At 57.9% G+C, this 16,493-nt stretch overlaps 1 protein-coding gene across 1 annotated transcript; it reads left to right on the plus strand.

The window, feature by feature from the left end:
• Positions 1-9,650: 9,650 nt before the first annotated feature.
• LOC139803102 (protocadherin-10-like) lies at positions 9,651-16,054 on the plus strand. Its single transcript, XM_071758942.1, has 4 exons — positions 9,651-12,477; positions 13,774-13,832; positions 13,913-14,001; positions 14,243-16,054. Exons 1-4 carry the CDS (start codon positions 9,991-9,993, stop codon positions 14,500-14,502), a joined length of 2,895 nt encoding a protein of 964 aa, XP_071615043.1. The 5' UTR covers positions 9,651-9,990; the 3' UTR covers positions 14,503-16,054.
• Positions 16,055-16,493: the final 439 nt, after the last annotated feature.

Below are 16,493 nucleotides of genomic sequence, written 5' to 3' on the forward strand. Positions count from 1 at the left end.
GTCCTTTGCTGGGAGGTTGATTCCTTCTTTGCTTCCAGAGCTTCTGCTTCCCACCCAGAAGAGCTGCAGTCACCTCCCAGGCTGCACAGAGCTGCTGGTGGCCATTTGGGGACCTCAGTGATAACCAAGGCAAGGCTTGTCACCCCCTCCCCTTGGGGCAGCCACCAGCTCCCCCGTGCAGGCAGCTGCTGCCCTTCTTGGCTTTGGAAAATAACTCTGGAGATGGCTGTGAGGACATAAGAGGGGACAGGACAGGGCACCTGCATCTCCATCAGTGCAGTCTGGGCTGCATTCCAGAATTTACCAGCCTTGGTGTGTGAAGGGCCATTTTTTTGTTCCCTGTCTGCTGGCTCTCGGGGTGTCCTTTCACCCTCCACCCCCCCCTGAAACCCCCTTCATTCCTGCTTTTATTTACCCCCATCAAACCTTGTCTGACTCATTTCCCTCTACAGCTCAGATTTATGTCTTGCCTGGCTGGGTTTTCATCGCTCTGCCTCCCTCTCCTCTCTCCCTCTCTCTCTCTTTTTTTTTTTTTTTTTTTTTTAATGTATATTGATGAGTTCCTTGCTCTTGCCCTTCTCTGTACTCATCTGAAATTCCCGACCCGGGGAAGGCTGCAGCCTCCTCTTCCTAATACATCTTAGAACAAATCCTGTAACGCTTTGCTGCTGTTTTAATTCCTTAATCTTAGGCTGCTGACAGCTTCATTGCCTCGGGTCTTTCCGCTTCAATTCAGATTATAATCCCCACTGAAGATGCTATTGAAATGATCTATAGGCAGCCAGCCCCCTCCGTCCTTGGAGCTTTGACCCTTTTAACTTGGCAAAGCTTTTGACTTGGGCAGAGCCTCCCTTGGAGCTGCTGCTGGAGAGGAGACTTTCATTCCAGCCACGTCCCCAGTGCTGCTCAGGCTGTGGCACGTGGCTCGGGCTGAATGGGAGAGAAGGAGAAGGTTTTGTGCCTTGGTGCCCTCCGGGGTGCAGGAGGGACACTGCTGTGCTTTCAGATGCATTAAAAGTTTAGGATGTTTCAGAGAAGATGGAGCAGCAGCCATTTTATCCCAACCACCACCAGCTCTGAGGACAACCAGCCCCTCGCTGCTGCCTGGATTGGTTTGGTTTGAGTTTGTTGTTGTTTTTTTTTTTTTTAAGCTTCTGGGGAAGGGGCTGCCCTGCTCCTTCCCTCCTTAACCAGTTTGGCACCTTGGGTTTCTCCCCACCATCCCTGTGGGGCTGACCCAAGGTGACATGGGCAGCACCCACAGAACCTTCTTGGGGAGACAGCCAGGACTGTGCAGCCTGCCCCTGCCTGCAGCTCTTCATCCCAGGAGACAGGGATGATCCCTCCACAGAGCAGAGGGAATCTCATTAAGGAGATTCCTCTCTGGTAAGAAGCTTGTGATCCCCAGGCTCCATCCTGAGGCCACCTGCACCCCTGGGGGCTGCAGCCCCAGCATCCCCCTCCCCGGGGACCTCGGGTCCATCTCAGCCCCTTGCTGGGAGCAGTGGGGTGTGTGGCTGCAGATCCAAGCTCCTGCTGGATTCCCAAGGGTGAAAAATGCTGGTTTCATGGGAGAAAATAATATTTAGAGAAGAGGTGAAGAACTTTCCCTGCATCCACTGCCTTAACCCTTTGCTCCTACCTCAAATGAGTGCTGCTCTGGGGGGTTAACCCTCCAATCACTGCCCTCAGTGCTGGAACAGGGGTTCTCCATGGTTCTTGCTGGTTCTCCATGTTTTCCCATGGCTCTCAGTGCTTCTCCAAAGGCTCTTGAGGGTTCTCCATGTTTTCCTGTGGCTCTCAGTGGTTCTCCAAAGGCTCTTGATGGTTCTCCATGTTTTCCCATGGCTCTCATTAATTTTCCAAAGGCTCTTGGTGGTTCTCCATGTTTCCCCATGGCTCTCAGTGCTTCTCCAAAGGCTCTTGGTGGTTCTCCATGTTTTCCCATGGCTCTCAGTGCTTCTCCATGAGGGTTCTCCATGCTTTTCCATGGTTCTCAGTGCTTCTCCAAAGGCTCTTGGTGGTTCTCCATGTTTCCCCATGGCTCTCAGTGCTTCTCCAAAGGCTCTTGAGGGTTCTCCATGTTTTCCCATGGCTCTCAGTGCTTTTCCAAAGGCTCTTGGTGGTTCTCCATGTTTTCCCATGGCTCTCAGTGCTTCTCCAAAGGTTCTTGATGGTTCTCCATGTTTCCCCATGGCTCTCAGTGCTTCTCCAAAGGCTCTTGAGGGTTCTCCATGCTTTCCCATGGCTCTCATTGCTTTTCCAAAGGCTCTTGGTGGTTCTCCATGTTTTCCCGTGGCTCTCAGTGCTTCTCCAAAGGCTCTTGAGGGTTCTCCATGCTTTGCCATGGTTCTCAGTGCTTCTCCAAAGGCTCTTGAGGGTTCTCCATGTTTTCCCATGGCTCTCAGTGCTTCTCCATGGCTCTTTGTTCACATCCCCATCTCTGTGCTGCCTCCTGAAGCTGCTGGTGCTGGATGTGGCCTTATGGGTCAGGGCTTGAGGTTTTCACCAGAGGTCCCAGCCCTGCAGCTCCCTTTCCCAGCACCACCAAAGAAGGCTCTGTGCCTCCTGATTCCCACTTGCCAAAAGGGGACCCAGCTCTTCCACAGGTGAAAATTCAGATCTGGTGGAGTAAGGAGCCAGATCCACTCCAGCATTCCCACCACCCAAGTAGAGTTCTTGGGATCAGGGACCTGCAGTGATTCTGGAGAAGAAGTTCCAGCCTTGGCCAGCAGAATCCTCACCTGACACTGACTTGATTGGGGAGAATCCCAGCTTTTTAGTGATTTACACCAGGTTTACACCCTGCTCTCCTGAAGGAGAGGTTGAAGAACTCTGCAGGAGCTCCAGTCCTCCCACTGCTTGGGCCATAAACTCCCAGTTCCTAAGTTCCCAGCTCACTGGTCCAGTCCCACAGCTGTTCTCACCACTTGCCATCAAGGGGATGTCCCCAGAGCCCCAGCTCCTGCTGTGCTGTCACCCAGTGTGGTGGTGCCAGGAGGATGTCACCACAGCCCTGGTGACAGGGTGACAGGGTGACAGGCTGCTGTGCTGCCATCCCACACAGCCCTGGACCCTCCCTTCAGCTCCTGGTCACTAAATGTCACCTCCATCACTCAACCCTGGGCTCAACCTGTGACCTTTCCTCAGCTGGGGGGACAAGGTGTCCCCAGGGAAGAGCCCTGGGAAGAAGCCCCAACCCCTGGTGTTGGAGCTGGGGATGAGAGGTTGGGAAGTAGAAGGGAGAGACCCCAGGCTGGAAGCTTCCCAGCTGGAGCTTGGATGCCCAATTTGGCCTCCTGGTTTCCAGGAGCAGGAGGCAAAGAGCTGCTTGGCCTGGAGACCTCAGCACCTCGGGCCACCCCATCCCCCCAATCCTGGGGGCTGAGCCAGGTCAGGTCCAAATTGGGAACAGGGAGACAGCCCCAGTGGTTCCCCCCAGCCCAGTTGGATCGTGCTGGAAGGCTGGATGGTTCCTGCTGGTGTGGGGTCTGAGCAGAGGGAGCTGTGTCTGTCACCAGAGAGGTAAAAAACCATCGGCAGCCCAAGAACAAACAGCTCGGGGCTGGAGGAGGCTGCGGGAGATGGAGAGGAGCAGGGGGGGTGTGGGGACGGGGCATTTTCCGGGTTTTCCAGGGATTCGTGGTCTCAGACCGCATTCCAGCAGCACCATCCCGCAGCTCGGCTGTGTCACCCCGGTCCCGACACGGGGGGGTTGTCCCGGGGCTTCTCTGCGTGGAGCTGCGGGAATGTGGTCCCCGCACGGAGCGGCTGTGATCTGCCAGGCAGCGGGGAGCCCCGCGGGCACTGCCGTGCTTTGTTCCTCCTTCTCTTTCTTTTCCACCTTCAGATTTTTTTTTTATTTTTTTTTTTAATTCCTTTTTTCCCCTCTCTGCTTCCAGCCTGCTGTGGCTGCAGCACTCCCCCCCCCTTCCCACCCACAGTTTCTGTCTTGATTTTACCTTCCCCTCTCCAAACACGCCTTCCTTCACCTCCCTGACCTCTCCCCGCAGCACCGTGGCCTCCCCAAACTTCTTTTTCCCCTCCCTTACCCCCTCTTGACCCCCCCAGCCCCTCTTTACCCCTTTCCTCTCCCCTTCCCTCCCTCTGCCTTCTCCCCTTTTTTTTCCTTTATTTTTCCTTTATTTTTTCTTTATTTTTCCTTTATTTTTCCTTTATTTTTTCTTTATTTTTCCTTTATTTTTCCTTTATTTTTCCTTTATTTTTCCTTTATTTTTCCTTTATTTTTCCTTTATTTTTCCTTTATTTTTCCTTTATTTTTCCTTTATTTTTCCTTTATTTTTTCTTTATTTTTTCTTTATTTTTTCTTTATTTTTTCTTTATTTTTTCTTTATTTTTTCTTTATTTTTTCTTTATTCTTTATTTTTTTGTTTTTTTGGTTTGGTTTTTTCGTGTTTTTTTTCTTTTTTTCATTTTTTTGTGGTTTTTTTGGGGGGGTTTTTTTGCTTTTTTTGTGGGTTTTTTTTTGGTTTTTTCGTGTTTTTTCCTTTTTTTCATTTTTTTGTGGTTTTGTGTTTTTTTTTTGTTTTTTTTTTTGTGTTTCTCTTGACAGTTTGGGGGGAAATCTGTCTGTGTCAACACGCACACTCCATTATTTATTGGCTGAGCGGAGCGAGGTCCTCCACACTCGTCTGGAATTGTCTGCAGATCAAAGCACTCGCTGGTGGCAGCTTTGCCTCCTCGCAGCAGAACCACCCCCGGCCCCCGCGCTCCTCAGCCTCCCGGGGGATTCGGGTGCCGACACCCTCCACCACTCATCTCATCTCCCAGGCAGAGAAGAAAGAAGTAGGGCTGGGGTGGAGGGGAAAAAAAAAAAATAAAATAGAGAGAGAGAGACCTGGAGGAGCTGGCAGGCTCCCCCCGGGGCATTTGGGGAATGTCTTGGGGACCTGCAGAGTCCCCAGGGAGGAGCTGGGGTGGGAAGGTAGTGGTGGTCCCTCTCCTGGGAATGGGGACAGAGAAATGGAAGCAGGAAACATCCCTACATCTGCCCAGGACTGAAAGAATTGGAATTTCTTTTTTTTTTTTTTTTTTTTTTTTTTTCCTAAGATGCATCCCCTAGAGATTCAAGGACGGTTCCACACAAGCAGATGGCTAAAAAACCAGAAATGGGGACAGAGGGAAACGTGGCTTTTTTGTTGTTGTTGTTGTTGTTGTTGCCTTTCCCTTTGGAAAGCACCGAGCTAGCCCAGGGGTTTGGGACTTCAAAGTGAAACACAGGCACCCATTTGGTGTTTGGGAGATCTGTGGGGGGAGGGCAAGGAAACACCCACCACAACTCCCACCCCTTGGCTTTCTTGATGGGATCCCAATTCCAGCCTTTTCAGCTGCTTGAGGAGAGATAAGATAGTTCAGGATTGAATTACAAGACCAGGGACCTGCCAAGGGAAGCTCTTAGGGTCATGCTTGGGCTCTGTGAGGGTTTTAGCCCCTTCCCCGGAGCACTTTGCGAGGTGACAAGGTTCTTCCCAGTGCCTACAGGACTTCTTGGAGGAAAAATCAGGTCAGACTCCTTGGAGGATCACCCCCATGGAGGGGAGAGCTGCAGTGGTTTCTCTGCTGATGGAGGTGAGGTCAATCCCAACCCTTCTTCCAGGGCCAATCTTCCCATTTCATGAAAATACAGTGGGGTGTTTGAGCTTGCTGAACCCACTTCTTTTCCACAGGGACCCGCAGGCATCAAGAGACACAGACACCACCCAAGGGGCTGCAGCTCCCTCTCCTCCCACTGTCCTGCACATGAAGCTGTCTGGCTCAAGCCACGGGGCTGCAGTCCTGTTGTCCCCAGCTTTTCCTCCCTGTGACACCTCCCTGGCCCTGCCATCAGCCTTCTGCCAGCTTCCTTTTTTTTTTTTTTTTTCCCCTCAGAGTTCAGGCAGTTTCACTTAACACTTCTCCCTGTAAGGGATTTTTCCAAGCCTTAAATCACTTTTTTTAATCTTCTTTCAAAACTTCAGGCACTGTGCACAATATTTCCAAGATCAGTCACAGTGGTGCCTGCAAAGGAAAAGGTGTCACCTCCTCTCTCCCAACTCCTCTGCTCTTCCCCCTGAGAGCATCACACCATGGCCCACCCTGACACCTCCTTTGTCCTGAAACTGCTCAGAAGTAGATGGTGGCTCAAAGCTGAGCCTGAGTCTCAGCCTCCTTCTCCTGCGGGAAGAGGGGGTGAGGGATTTGTTCCTATGTGTTGCTGGCCAAGAGAACCCAGGGTACTCTACCAGTCGTGGCCCTTGAGTTGGTCACCTCAACTACATCTTCTTCTCACCTACAAACCACGTGGAACTCCAGGAAAACTTCACTGATGTACCCTGGGTCTAAACCTTGGTGCAAAAGGTCTGCAGGGAACCTGAGGATGCTGAGCACCCTGCAGGACAGAGCCCAGGGACTGGGACTTCCAGTGGATAAGGAGCCCCAGTGTCCTTCAGTGCTCCATGGAAATGTGTCTGTGAGGAGAAATGGCTCCTTGGCAAAGAGAGGACCCTCGAAACCAAGGCTCTCAGGGGGCAGTGGTGGCCTTCACCTTGGTGACCTTTTCACCCCTGCTCGAGTTGCTGCAGATTGGGGCTTTCCACATCATGCAGGGGTTGGGATCAGTCGGGAGATCCCTGGTACCTCCCTGCTCAGGATCAGGAGGATCTGCAAAGGTGGCAATTCCTGCCTCAGCCTTGTCCCTGTGCCAGAGTTCTACCACCTTCATGAGGAGGATTTTCCCCCTAAAACCTACCAAAAACTTCCCTTCTCCAGCTTGTGCTTATAGCTTCCCATCCCTGTGCTCCCCTGAAAGGTGACATGTCCCATGTTTTGCACCCCAGCACCCAAGCCCAGGCCCCCCAACAGTCCCGATGGCCACCACCCCCCTAACTTTTCCCACCGAGGGAAGGCAGGGAGCAGAACCTCCATCGGGGAACCAGCACCCACCGGGGCACCCTGCTCCACACAGCTTTGTGGCTTCCAAGAGCGAGCACCGGGCACCCGACCCAGCCCCAGCGACCCGGGGCTGACCTTAACCCCCCCGCGGGGGCTTGGGCTGCTCTCAGCTTCCACCAGGAGACCCCCCCGCCCCCCTCCCACCCTGATCGCCCTCCTGGGCTCTGCAAACCAGAACTGCTCTTGCTCCCAGCAAGGAGGGAGCAGCGAAGCCACACGCGCGGCTGGGCAGCCTTGGGGAGCTGGGGGAAGGGACGCGTGGTCTGGCAGGGACAGCTTTTCTCGCAGCCCTTCCTGCTGCCTGCAGCGGGCAGAGAAACGGAGCGAGGGTGGTGGCTGGGCAGGGTTTGGTGCCCGCTGGCAGCTGGTGGTGGCCCCTTTCCCTTCCACCCTGCTCTGCTCTGCTGTGCCAAAGCGGCTCGACCTGCGGCGTTCATCTCCTGCTCCCTCCCCCCTGATCTCTCCACTTGGCCTTGCCAAGGAGCAGCAGTGCCGACCCGCAGCCACCGGCCACCCGCCTGCCTCTGCCAAGGCATCTCAGAGAGACACCCCCCCACCCCCCCTTCTTTCTCCGAGCTTCCAGAGTCTTCCCAAAACAAGCTGCTGCTGCATCTTGATTCCTGAGAGGGCTGGCACCTGGATGCTCCCCGTGGGTTTATCTGTAGGACACGAAGTGGGGTGTTAGCTGGGGGGTCGGACTGTCCCCAGTGGGTCCCCAAGACCCATTCTGCTCTCCACCCTCCCTTGCTATGCTCCCCGCCCCCAAAAAAGGCTCCTTTTTTTTTTTTTTTTTTTTTTTTTAATCCCCCATCCCTCTGCAGCACCCCCTGCTCCCCCCACCCTGTTCCATTTCCTTCAGGGAAGGGATCCTTGGAACAAGCTTGTGCCCCCTCTCAAGTCCCCCACTTTTGACCTCTGTTCTCTGGACTCGCGGGGGCGGGGGAGCAGAAAGGGACCCCAGGGGTTGGGGAAATGAGGAAAAAGGCGGGGGGAAAGGAGAGTGGGGAGGGGAGGACCCGGGGACACGGATCCTTCCCGTCACTGGAGAGGAGGGGAAGGCACATCTCCGAGAAAAGCCTGAAAAGGACAGGCAGGACCGGGTAGGGGGGGGCACAGATCCTGCCGGCAGCAGGTTGCTCCCGGGAGAGGGGAGGATGAATATTTTAATTAAAAAAAAAGGGCGAGAGCCGCTCCGGGGATTTTCCCGGAACGCATTTGGTCGGAGACGGGAAAGGACTGAGGGGGGAGCGAGGGGGGGGGGAGAGAGACCCCCGAAAATCTCTGTGTCTGTTCTTCACTCTCTCTCCCCCCACCCGTAAATCTCAGCCCCCCCTGGGCAGCCCTCGGGGGGTTCCCGGGGCAGTGCTGCCCCAGCCATCCCACCCGCGGGGTCCCATCCCCGGGCAGGGCTGCGGGATGACGCAGGGCGGGGATGGGGGGGGCAAAGCGGGGCGGGGGGGGAGGTGGAGGATGGGGGGGATGAGACCGAAACAGATCGGGGCGGGGGGGGAGGGGGTGACAACGACACCCAGGGGTGGCTCTGGAGTGGGAGATGGATGGGTGGTCGTGACCGAGGCAGCCCGGGCTTGGCTCAACGGGAGCCGTCCCAGTCCCACCCGTGGGTGGCCCGAGCCCACCCGTAACCCAACTCGCCGCCCCCTCCACCAGCTCGCCCTCGCCTCTCCCTGAACCAGCGCGTCCCCCGTGGGTCCCGGGCATTAAACCCCCCTTTCCCCAGCTCATCAAACCCCTCCAGCCCCGCCGCTTCCTCCGGTCGCTCCTGGATCCTGCCTCCCACGCGGGTTCCCGCAGGGAGCCGGGAGGGGGGCGGTGAGGTGGGGAGGGGGGGGGCGGTTTGGGGCCGGCCGTTCCCATCCCACCGGGGGCCCGGGAGGCAGAGACAAAGGCGGTGAAATATCACTGCAAGGCTAAAGCCGCTCCGAGCCCTGACGAGCCCTTAACTAGATCGTTAGGGGATTATCCGCGCCCCGGGGCAGGGGGGGGTTGGGGGGTGGAGGAGGGGGCGGCCGCCCCGTCCCGGTACCGAACGCCCCCGGGAACGGCACCGGTGGGAGGCGACGAACGGAGCTGCCCGGGTTCGGCGGTGGCTGGAGACGGGTCTGCGGGGAGAAACGGATCGGCCAGCGGAGAGACGGTGACCGGTACCGGGGAGGGGCAGTGGGGGTCGTGGGGGGCTCCGTCTGTCCCTCTCCTGAGGCAGTGGGGACCCGCGGCTCGGTCCGCACCCCTCGGGAGGGGGTGGAAAGTTTGTGCCCGCGGTGGTGGGTGGGTGGGTGGGTAGGAGGAGGGGGGTGTGTGAAGATCCTCGGGGTCTCCGGTGGGATCGTGCCCCGAGAGCCAGGGGGTGGGGGAGCTGGAAGGGAAAGGGGGGAGGGAGAGGTGGAATATGCGGGGGGTCTCCCTGTGCCTCTGAGCGGATGGGCTCAGCTTTATCCAGGGCTGTAATCCCCCCTGCTCCGGTAATTAAAAACTCCGCATTACAAGACAAACGGTGTGCGGGGAAATGTAATCAAGTCTGGAGGGGCTTAACCATCTGGTAAAGGTTAGGGCCGGCCCGGGGAGGGGGGGGGTTTGGCAGCCGCCGCGATCCAGGCTCCTCTTAATCTACGGCAGGGACGAGCGCAGCATCTGCGGGGTAATAGCGGTGCCCCGGGGGTAATACCGGTGCCCCAGGGGTAATACCGGTGCCCCAGGGGTAATACCGGCGCCCCGGGCACCGATCGGTTTCACCGGAGCTCCCACGGCCGTTAACGGGACCTACCCGGGGCTCGCATCTTCCTCAGGTGCGTCTGGTTCCGGTCGACCTATTCTGGTGTGGCACCAGGACCCGGCTCGCATCTCAGGGGCAGCAGGGAAGGGGTTAAGCGGCTGCTGGTGCCCCCCACATCCCCCGCCCCCAGCTCCGGGCAGGTCCCTCCCTCGCCGCCCCCGGCAGCCCCAAACTCTTCGGAAGTGCGAGGGGCGAGCAAAGGCGAGGAGGGACGCGGCGGGTCCCCGGGAGAGCTGGGGGGGTGGGGCATGGGGACCGGGGCAGGTTCCGGGCGAGGGCAGCTCTTCCTCCTTTCCCTCCTCTTCCTCCTGCTGGTCGGGGCCCCGGCCCCGCGCCCGGCGGAGGGGCAGCTGCGCTACGCGGTGCCGGAGGAGCTGGAACACGGAGCCTTCGTGGCCAACCTCGGGGAGGACCTGGGGTTGGACGTGTCCACTTTGTCGGCGCGACGGTTCCGCATCGTTTCGCGGGCCGGGGCGAGGCAGCACCTGGAGGTGAACCTGGAGAACGGGATCCTCTTCGTGAACGAACGGATCGACAGGGAGGAGGTGTGCGAGGCCGGGGGAACCTGCCTGCTCCACCTGCAGCTCCTCGTGGAGAGCCCGCTGGAGCTCTACCGCGTTGAGGTGGAGGTGTTGGACATCAATGACCACGCTCCCACCTTCCCCTGGCAAGAGTACGTGCTGGAGGTGGCCGAGTCCGCCCTGCTGGGCGCCCGCTTCCCTCTCGAGAGCGCCCAGGATCCCGACGTGGGCTCCAACTCGGTGCACACCTACAGGCTCAGCCCCAACAGCTTCTTCTCCCTCGAGGTGCAGACCCGCAGTGACTCCAGCAAGTTCGCGGAGCTGGTGCTGGAACGCGGCCTCGACCGCGAGCAGCAACGGGTGCACCGGGTGCTGCTCACCGCGCTCGACGGCGGCGTCCCCGAGCGCTCGGGCACCGCCCGCATCCTCATCGTGGTGCTGGACGCCAATGACAACGTGCCGGCCTTTGACCAGCCCTCCTACGGCGTCAGCCTTCCCGAGGATGCCCCTGCTGGCACCCTGGTCATCCAGCTCAACGCCACCGACCTGGACGAGGGTCCCAACGGGGAGGTTGAGTACTCCTTCAGCGGGCACGCGCCGCCGCGGGTCCGGGAGCTCTTCCACATAGAGCCCCGGAGCGGGCAGGTCCTGCTGAAGGGACCTCTGGACTACGAGCGGGCAAATCTCCACGAGCTCTATGTGCAAGCCAAGGACCGTGGGCCCTCGGCCGTGGCCGTGCACTGCCGGGTGCTCGTGCACCTCCTCGACGTGAACGACAACGCGCCGGAGGTGACCCTCACCTCCGTGTCCACCCCCGTGCAGGAGGATGCCCCGCCGGGCACCGTCATCGCTGTCATCAGTGTTCTGGACCGGGACTCAGGGGACAACGGGCGTGTGAGCTGCGAGGTCGGCCCAGACGTACCCTTTGAGCTCCGTTCCTCTTTCCACAACTACTACACCCTGGTCACCACGCAGGCTCTGGACCGGGAGGCCGTGCCTGAGTACAACGTCAGCATCACGGCACGGGACATGGGCTCCCCCTCCCTGCTGACCCACAGCACCCTCACCGTCCCCGTGTCCGATGTCAACGACAACGCCCCCCGCTTCCTCCAGCCCTCCTACAGCGTCTACGTGATGGAGAACAACGCCCCGGGTGCCTCCATCTGCTCTGTCAGCGCTCTGGACCCCGACTGCCAGCAAAACTCTTACCTGTCCTACTCCATCGCCGAGGGCCACATCCACGGCATGCCCGTGGGCACCTACGTCTCCATCAACTCGGACAGCGGGCACATGTACGCCCTGCGCTCCCTCGACTACGAGCAGATCCGCAGCTTCCAGATCCAGGTGCAGGCGCAGGACGCGGGTTTCCCCCCGCTCAGCGCCAACGTCACCGTCCACGTCTTCGTGCTGGACCAGAACGACAACGCCCCGGTCATCGTTTCCCCCATGCCGCGCAACGGCTCCGTGGCCACCGAGCTGGTGCCACGGTCAGCCAGGCCCGGCTACCTGGTGGGCACGGTGTCTGCGGTGGACGCGGACGCGGGGCTGAACTCCCGCCTCTCCTACCAGCTCCTCCAGGCCACCGATTTCACCCTCTTCAGCCTGGCGCCGGACACGGGGGAGCTGCGCACCCTCCGCTCCTTTCTGGAGCAGGATGCGGGCCGGCAGCACCTGGTGGTGCAGGTGAGGGATGGGGGGCAGCCAGCCCTCTCTGCCACCGTGTCCCTCCTGCTTTCTGTGGTGGAGACCATGCCTCAGACTCTCTCCGACTTCAGCGATTTCAGCCTCCCCCCGGAAGCCTCCTCATCCTCGCCGCTCACTCTCTACCTCCTCGTCTCCCTGGGCTCCATCTCCTTCACCTTCCTCCTCGCCATCCTCATCCTCACGGCCGTTCGGTGCCGTGGAGAGCGGCGCTCCCGTCAAGGGGATGGCTGCTCCCCTCCCCGCTGCCGCTGCTGCCCCGGCTCCAGCCCTTCCTCTGACGGGCTGAAGACCTCCAACCTGACAGCTCAGCCCCCCGCAGGGGCCGCGGCTCCCACCTGCCTTGACGTGCCCCCGGGTGGCCCCCCGGGCTACTGCTACAAGGTCTGCCTCGGTCCCGAGTCTGCCCAGAGTGACTTCATGTTCCTCAAACCCTGCAGCCCACCCCGCAACAACGAGAAGGACCCCGGGAAGCGGTCCCAGCCTGGCCAGAACCTCCAAGTCTCCAAGCAGGTAACACCGTGCCTGGTGGTGCTTCCTGGGGTACCCCCAGCCCCCTCCCTCAGACTCTGCCGTGAGGCTTTGCCCAGAGGATAACTGGAGGCTTTGGTCAGGGCAGGAATTAGGAGGTGTCAGGCAGTGGGAAACTCTCCACCGAGCTTCTTGATGGGTCCAATTACCGGGGGAGTCTCAGGCTCCGCTGAGGCGAGAGGAAATCCCTCCCTGCCGCTTTTTGCACCCATTAGAGGCAGTGGAGATGCTCTGATGATGCCCTGGAGGGGTCCGGGGGAGGGAGGGGGTGGCATCTTCTCCATGAGGGTGAGCAATTCACAGTGGGACAGCCCAGGGGCCCTCTGTATCCCTCTGCTGCACCTGGGGTGGTTCTGGCACTACTCCTGTCCCCGGTTCCGGGCTCCAGACGTGGCCACTGTGGCTGCACGGGTGGGGAGGGAGTGGGGTGATCAGGGTGGGATTTTGATGTCAACCTTTGTTAGGTGTTGAAATGAGGAACATCTCATTTTCCTGCTGAAAGGCTCCTCCTGAAAGGCGATTACAAGGCTGGAGAGAGATGAGGCATCTAATCCACTTACATTTGACTTTTAATAAAAGGCCCTTCCAAGGAAAGCCCGGGAAGCACCACCAAGAGGCTCTCCCCGCCCATCTCCTTGCAAGGCTGGGCTTGCCTCTCTAATAGGCTCATGGGATTGTCCCCTATAAAATAAAGACAAATAGGAAAAGCTCTCTGCCCAGAAAGACAGACCTTGGAAATCAAAGTCCCAGAGACAGAGAACCCCAAACAACCCTGGTGTCTCAGGAGGGTGGAGAAAGTATGGAAGGGAAAAGCTCGATGCTGCCTCAGTTTCCCTAAAGTTTTCCAGGCTTTCCGTGGTTGATTTCAAACTGGAAGATGGGAGATTTAGGTTGGACATTAGGAAGAAATTCTTTAATTTGAGAGTAGTGAGACGTTGGAACAGGTTGTCTGAGGATGTTGTGGCTGCCCCATCCCTGGCAGTGTCTCAGGTCAGGTTGGATGGGGCTTGGAGCCCCATGGGCTTGGGGAGGTGTCCCTGGCCATGGCAGGGGGTTGGAACTGGATGAGCTTTAAGGTCCCTTCCAACCCAAACCATTCTATGATTCTGTGATTCTATTATTAAAATGTGAATTGTGCTGCTTGCTTCCTTACAAAGAGTGTGGGGGAAGAGGAGATGGGGTCCTACACCCCTGGCAACTGAAGCCTTGTGCTGGCAGGGCTGGGCTGATTCCCAGAAGGTCCCAGTAACCAGCCTTGCCCTTCCCTGTGTTTTCCAGATCAAGCAGCCCAACACGGACTGGCTGCCTCCCAGCACACAGAGACCTGGCCTGAAGAGGTACCAACCCTGGCACTGATGAACAGAGGGAGTGGGTGGGTTATTTCTGATGTGGCTTTGATCAGGTCTCTTCTCTTCAGCTCCCAGAGCCTGGAGGATGTTGGGGAAATCCGCAGAGCCCTCCAGAAGGAGCACGAGAGGCTGTGCACTCTGGTGACCCCTGTTTCAGGTTAGTATTGGGGTGCTGGGGTTGGGAAAACCCAACCTGCTTGTTGTCTGGTGGGGGTGCAGTGGAGGGGACACATCCCTGCTCTTGGACTGGTAGAGATTTGTGGGGTGGAAAGGGTGTCCAGGCTCCAGAAGGGAGATTGGTGACACGTGGCCCCGGGGTTTGTCCCCTGGGCCATGGATGTGATGGTCCCATGGATGTGACCTCCCCTGAGCCAGTCTCCTGTTCTCCTTTCCTCCAGAGTTTCAGAAGGCTTCAGCAGGCACCAACAGCATCTGGGCACCCCAGTACAGCTCCTTGTACCCAGGGCACATCCCAGCCTTGGATTATCAGCACAACGTCTACATCCCTGGCACCCCCACCCTGCTGGCTGGCAAAGATGGGGCCCTCTTCCTGGGCAGGGAGAACAAGAACAGCTTCTCCACCTTTGGCAAGAGGAAGAAGATGACAACTTACTGTGACATGCACGACAGTGTGGTTATCAACAACGACCTGAAATAGGCCCTGGGCCTATTCCCTGCCCAAAGCCCAGGGAATCACCCACATGATTTCAGCTGCTCTGGCCACCCCGCAGCACACAGCTCCATGTATGGACCACCCAGGACCCTGGAGGGGCTACTGAGAGCCTGGCTCACCAGGGCAAGGGGATTTAGGACCAACAGATTTATCCCCTAAGGATGGAGGGGGTGGGGGCAGTGGGATTTTTCCCGTCGCCTCCTGCAGAGCTGTGTTGGCAGCAAATGCTGTTGGGGGACCCATATGATCGGATTTAAGCAACTCTGCTTTGAGTTTACCCATTCCTGGGTCCCCTCTGGGACCGTCCATCTCTGCAAGCATTGTCTCCTCTTTGTCTTGTCTGGCTGTGGGAATGTGCTGAGCTGCATGTCTGTGTTCCTGCCCCGTGGAAAATCTGCACAGCCCCAGCCTGGTTCTGAGCCCACCTTCCCAGGGCAGGACCCACGGCTCTGTCCCTCAGATCTGGTGGGATGTGTGGGATGTCCTGGAGCCTGGCTTCTCCAGGGAAGTCGGTGCAAAACTCATCCACCAGGAGGGCTTCCCTTCAAACTCTGAAGTCCAGGACTGGAGACCTAAAATCTAGGACACGGGCAGTGTGTTTTCAGGAGTGTAATGGGCTGGAACACACACAGACAGGATGGGCAGAAGAATCAGAATCACAGAGTGGGTTGGGTTGGGAGGGACCTTAAAGCTCATCCAGTTCCAACCTCCTGCACAACCAGGGACACCTCCCACAGCCCAGGGTGCTCCAAGCCCCATCCAACCTGGGCTGAGACACTGCCAGGGATGGGGCAGCCAGAATGTCCCTGGACAACCTGTTCCAATGTCTCACTACCCTCAGATTAAAGAATTTCTTCCTCATGTCCAACCTAAATCTCCCCTCTCCAAGTTCTAACCCATTTCCCTTGTCCTCTCCCTACCCCCCCATGTCCAAAGCCCTCCCCCAGCTTTCTTGGAGCCCCTTCAGATATTGGGAGGTTGCTCTGAGCTCACCTGGGAGCCTCCTCTTCTCCAGGCTGAACAACCCCAATCCCTCAGCCTGGCTTCCCAGGGAGCTGCTCAGCCCTCTGAGCATTTCAGTGAAGCATCTGAGAGATGCTCAAGGTGAGGCCAGGCTGGGAAACTCTTTAGCCCTTTAAGGCAACATCACCTGAAAGAATTTCCATCCATCAGAGTGGGCTCAGCACAGGTGACAGTCCTCTTCCCTCCTCCCCTGATCTATTTTCCCCAAGTCCTGAGCCCCTGGGGGAAGCCCTGCAGAGGACAGACACCTCCCCCTGTGCCCTGCTTCTCACTGAGGATTTTTAGCAGGCTGCCAGGATCCCTGACAGGCAGCACTCCAGCCCCAGAACCATCTCTCCCCCTGCCCTGCTCTCCCCACACCTGCCCACCCAGTCTGTCTGACAGCCTTGCCAATGGCTCCTGTCATGGGATGCTTCCTTTCCAACCCATCTGTGCAGAACGTGGCAGCTCTCTGGAAACCCTGTTTGTTTCATGATGTCTGATTTGTACCAATAAATTGTATTTTAATAACTCACCCTGGCTCTCCCTGAGCTGTGTGTGGCAGCAGGAACTCCTGCTCAGCTCTCGGAGCAAGGTCCTGGGATTGTCCCTCTGGATTCCTCAGCTGCTTGAGCAGCCTGGGAGAGCTCATTTTATTCACTTCATCCAAATGTTGGGGATCAAGGTGCCCTTCCCTCCCTCCCTGGACTCAGGAGCACTTTGGGGACATGGCTTGGAGAAGCTGTGTGTTGGAGAGCAGGGAATCCCAGACTGGTTTGGGTTGGGAGGGATCTTAAGGCCCACCCAGTTCCAATCCCCTGCCATGGTCAGGGACCCCTCCCCCAGCCCAGGGTGCCCCAAGCCCCATCCAACCTTCAACACTGCCAGGGATGGGGCAGCCACAGCTTCTGGGGACAACCTGGGCACCCAGGGGCTCAGCACCCTCACACCAAACAATTTCTCCCTCCCATCTC

Source organism: Heliangelus exortis, chromosome 15 (assembly GCF_036169615.1).
Source record: "Heliangelus exortis chromosome 15, bHelExo1.hap1, whole genome shotgun sequence".
NCBI lineage: Eukaryota > Metazoa > Chordata > Aves > Apodiformes > Trochilidae > Heliangelus > Heliangelus exortis.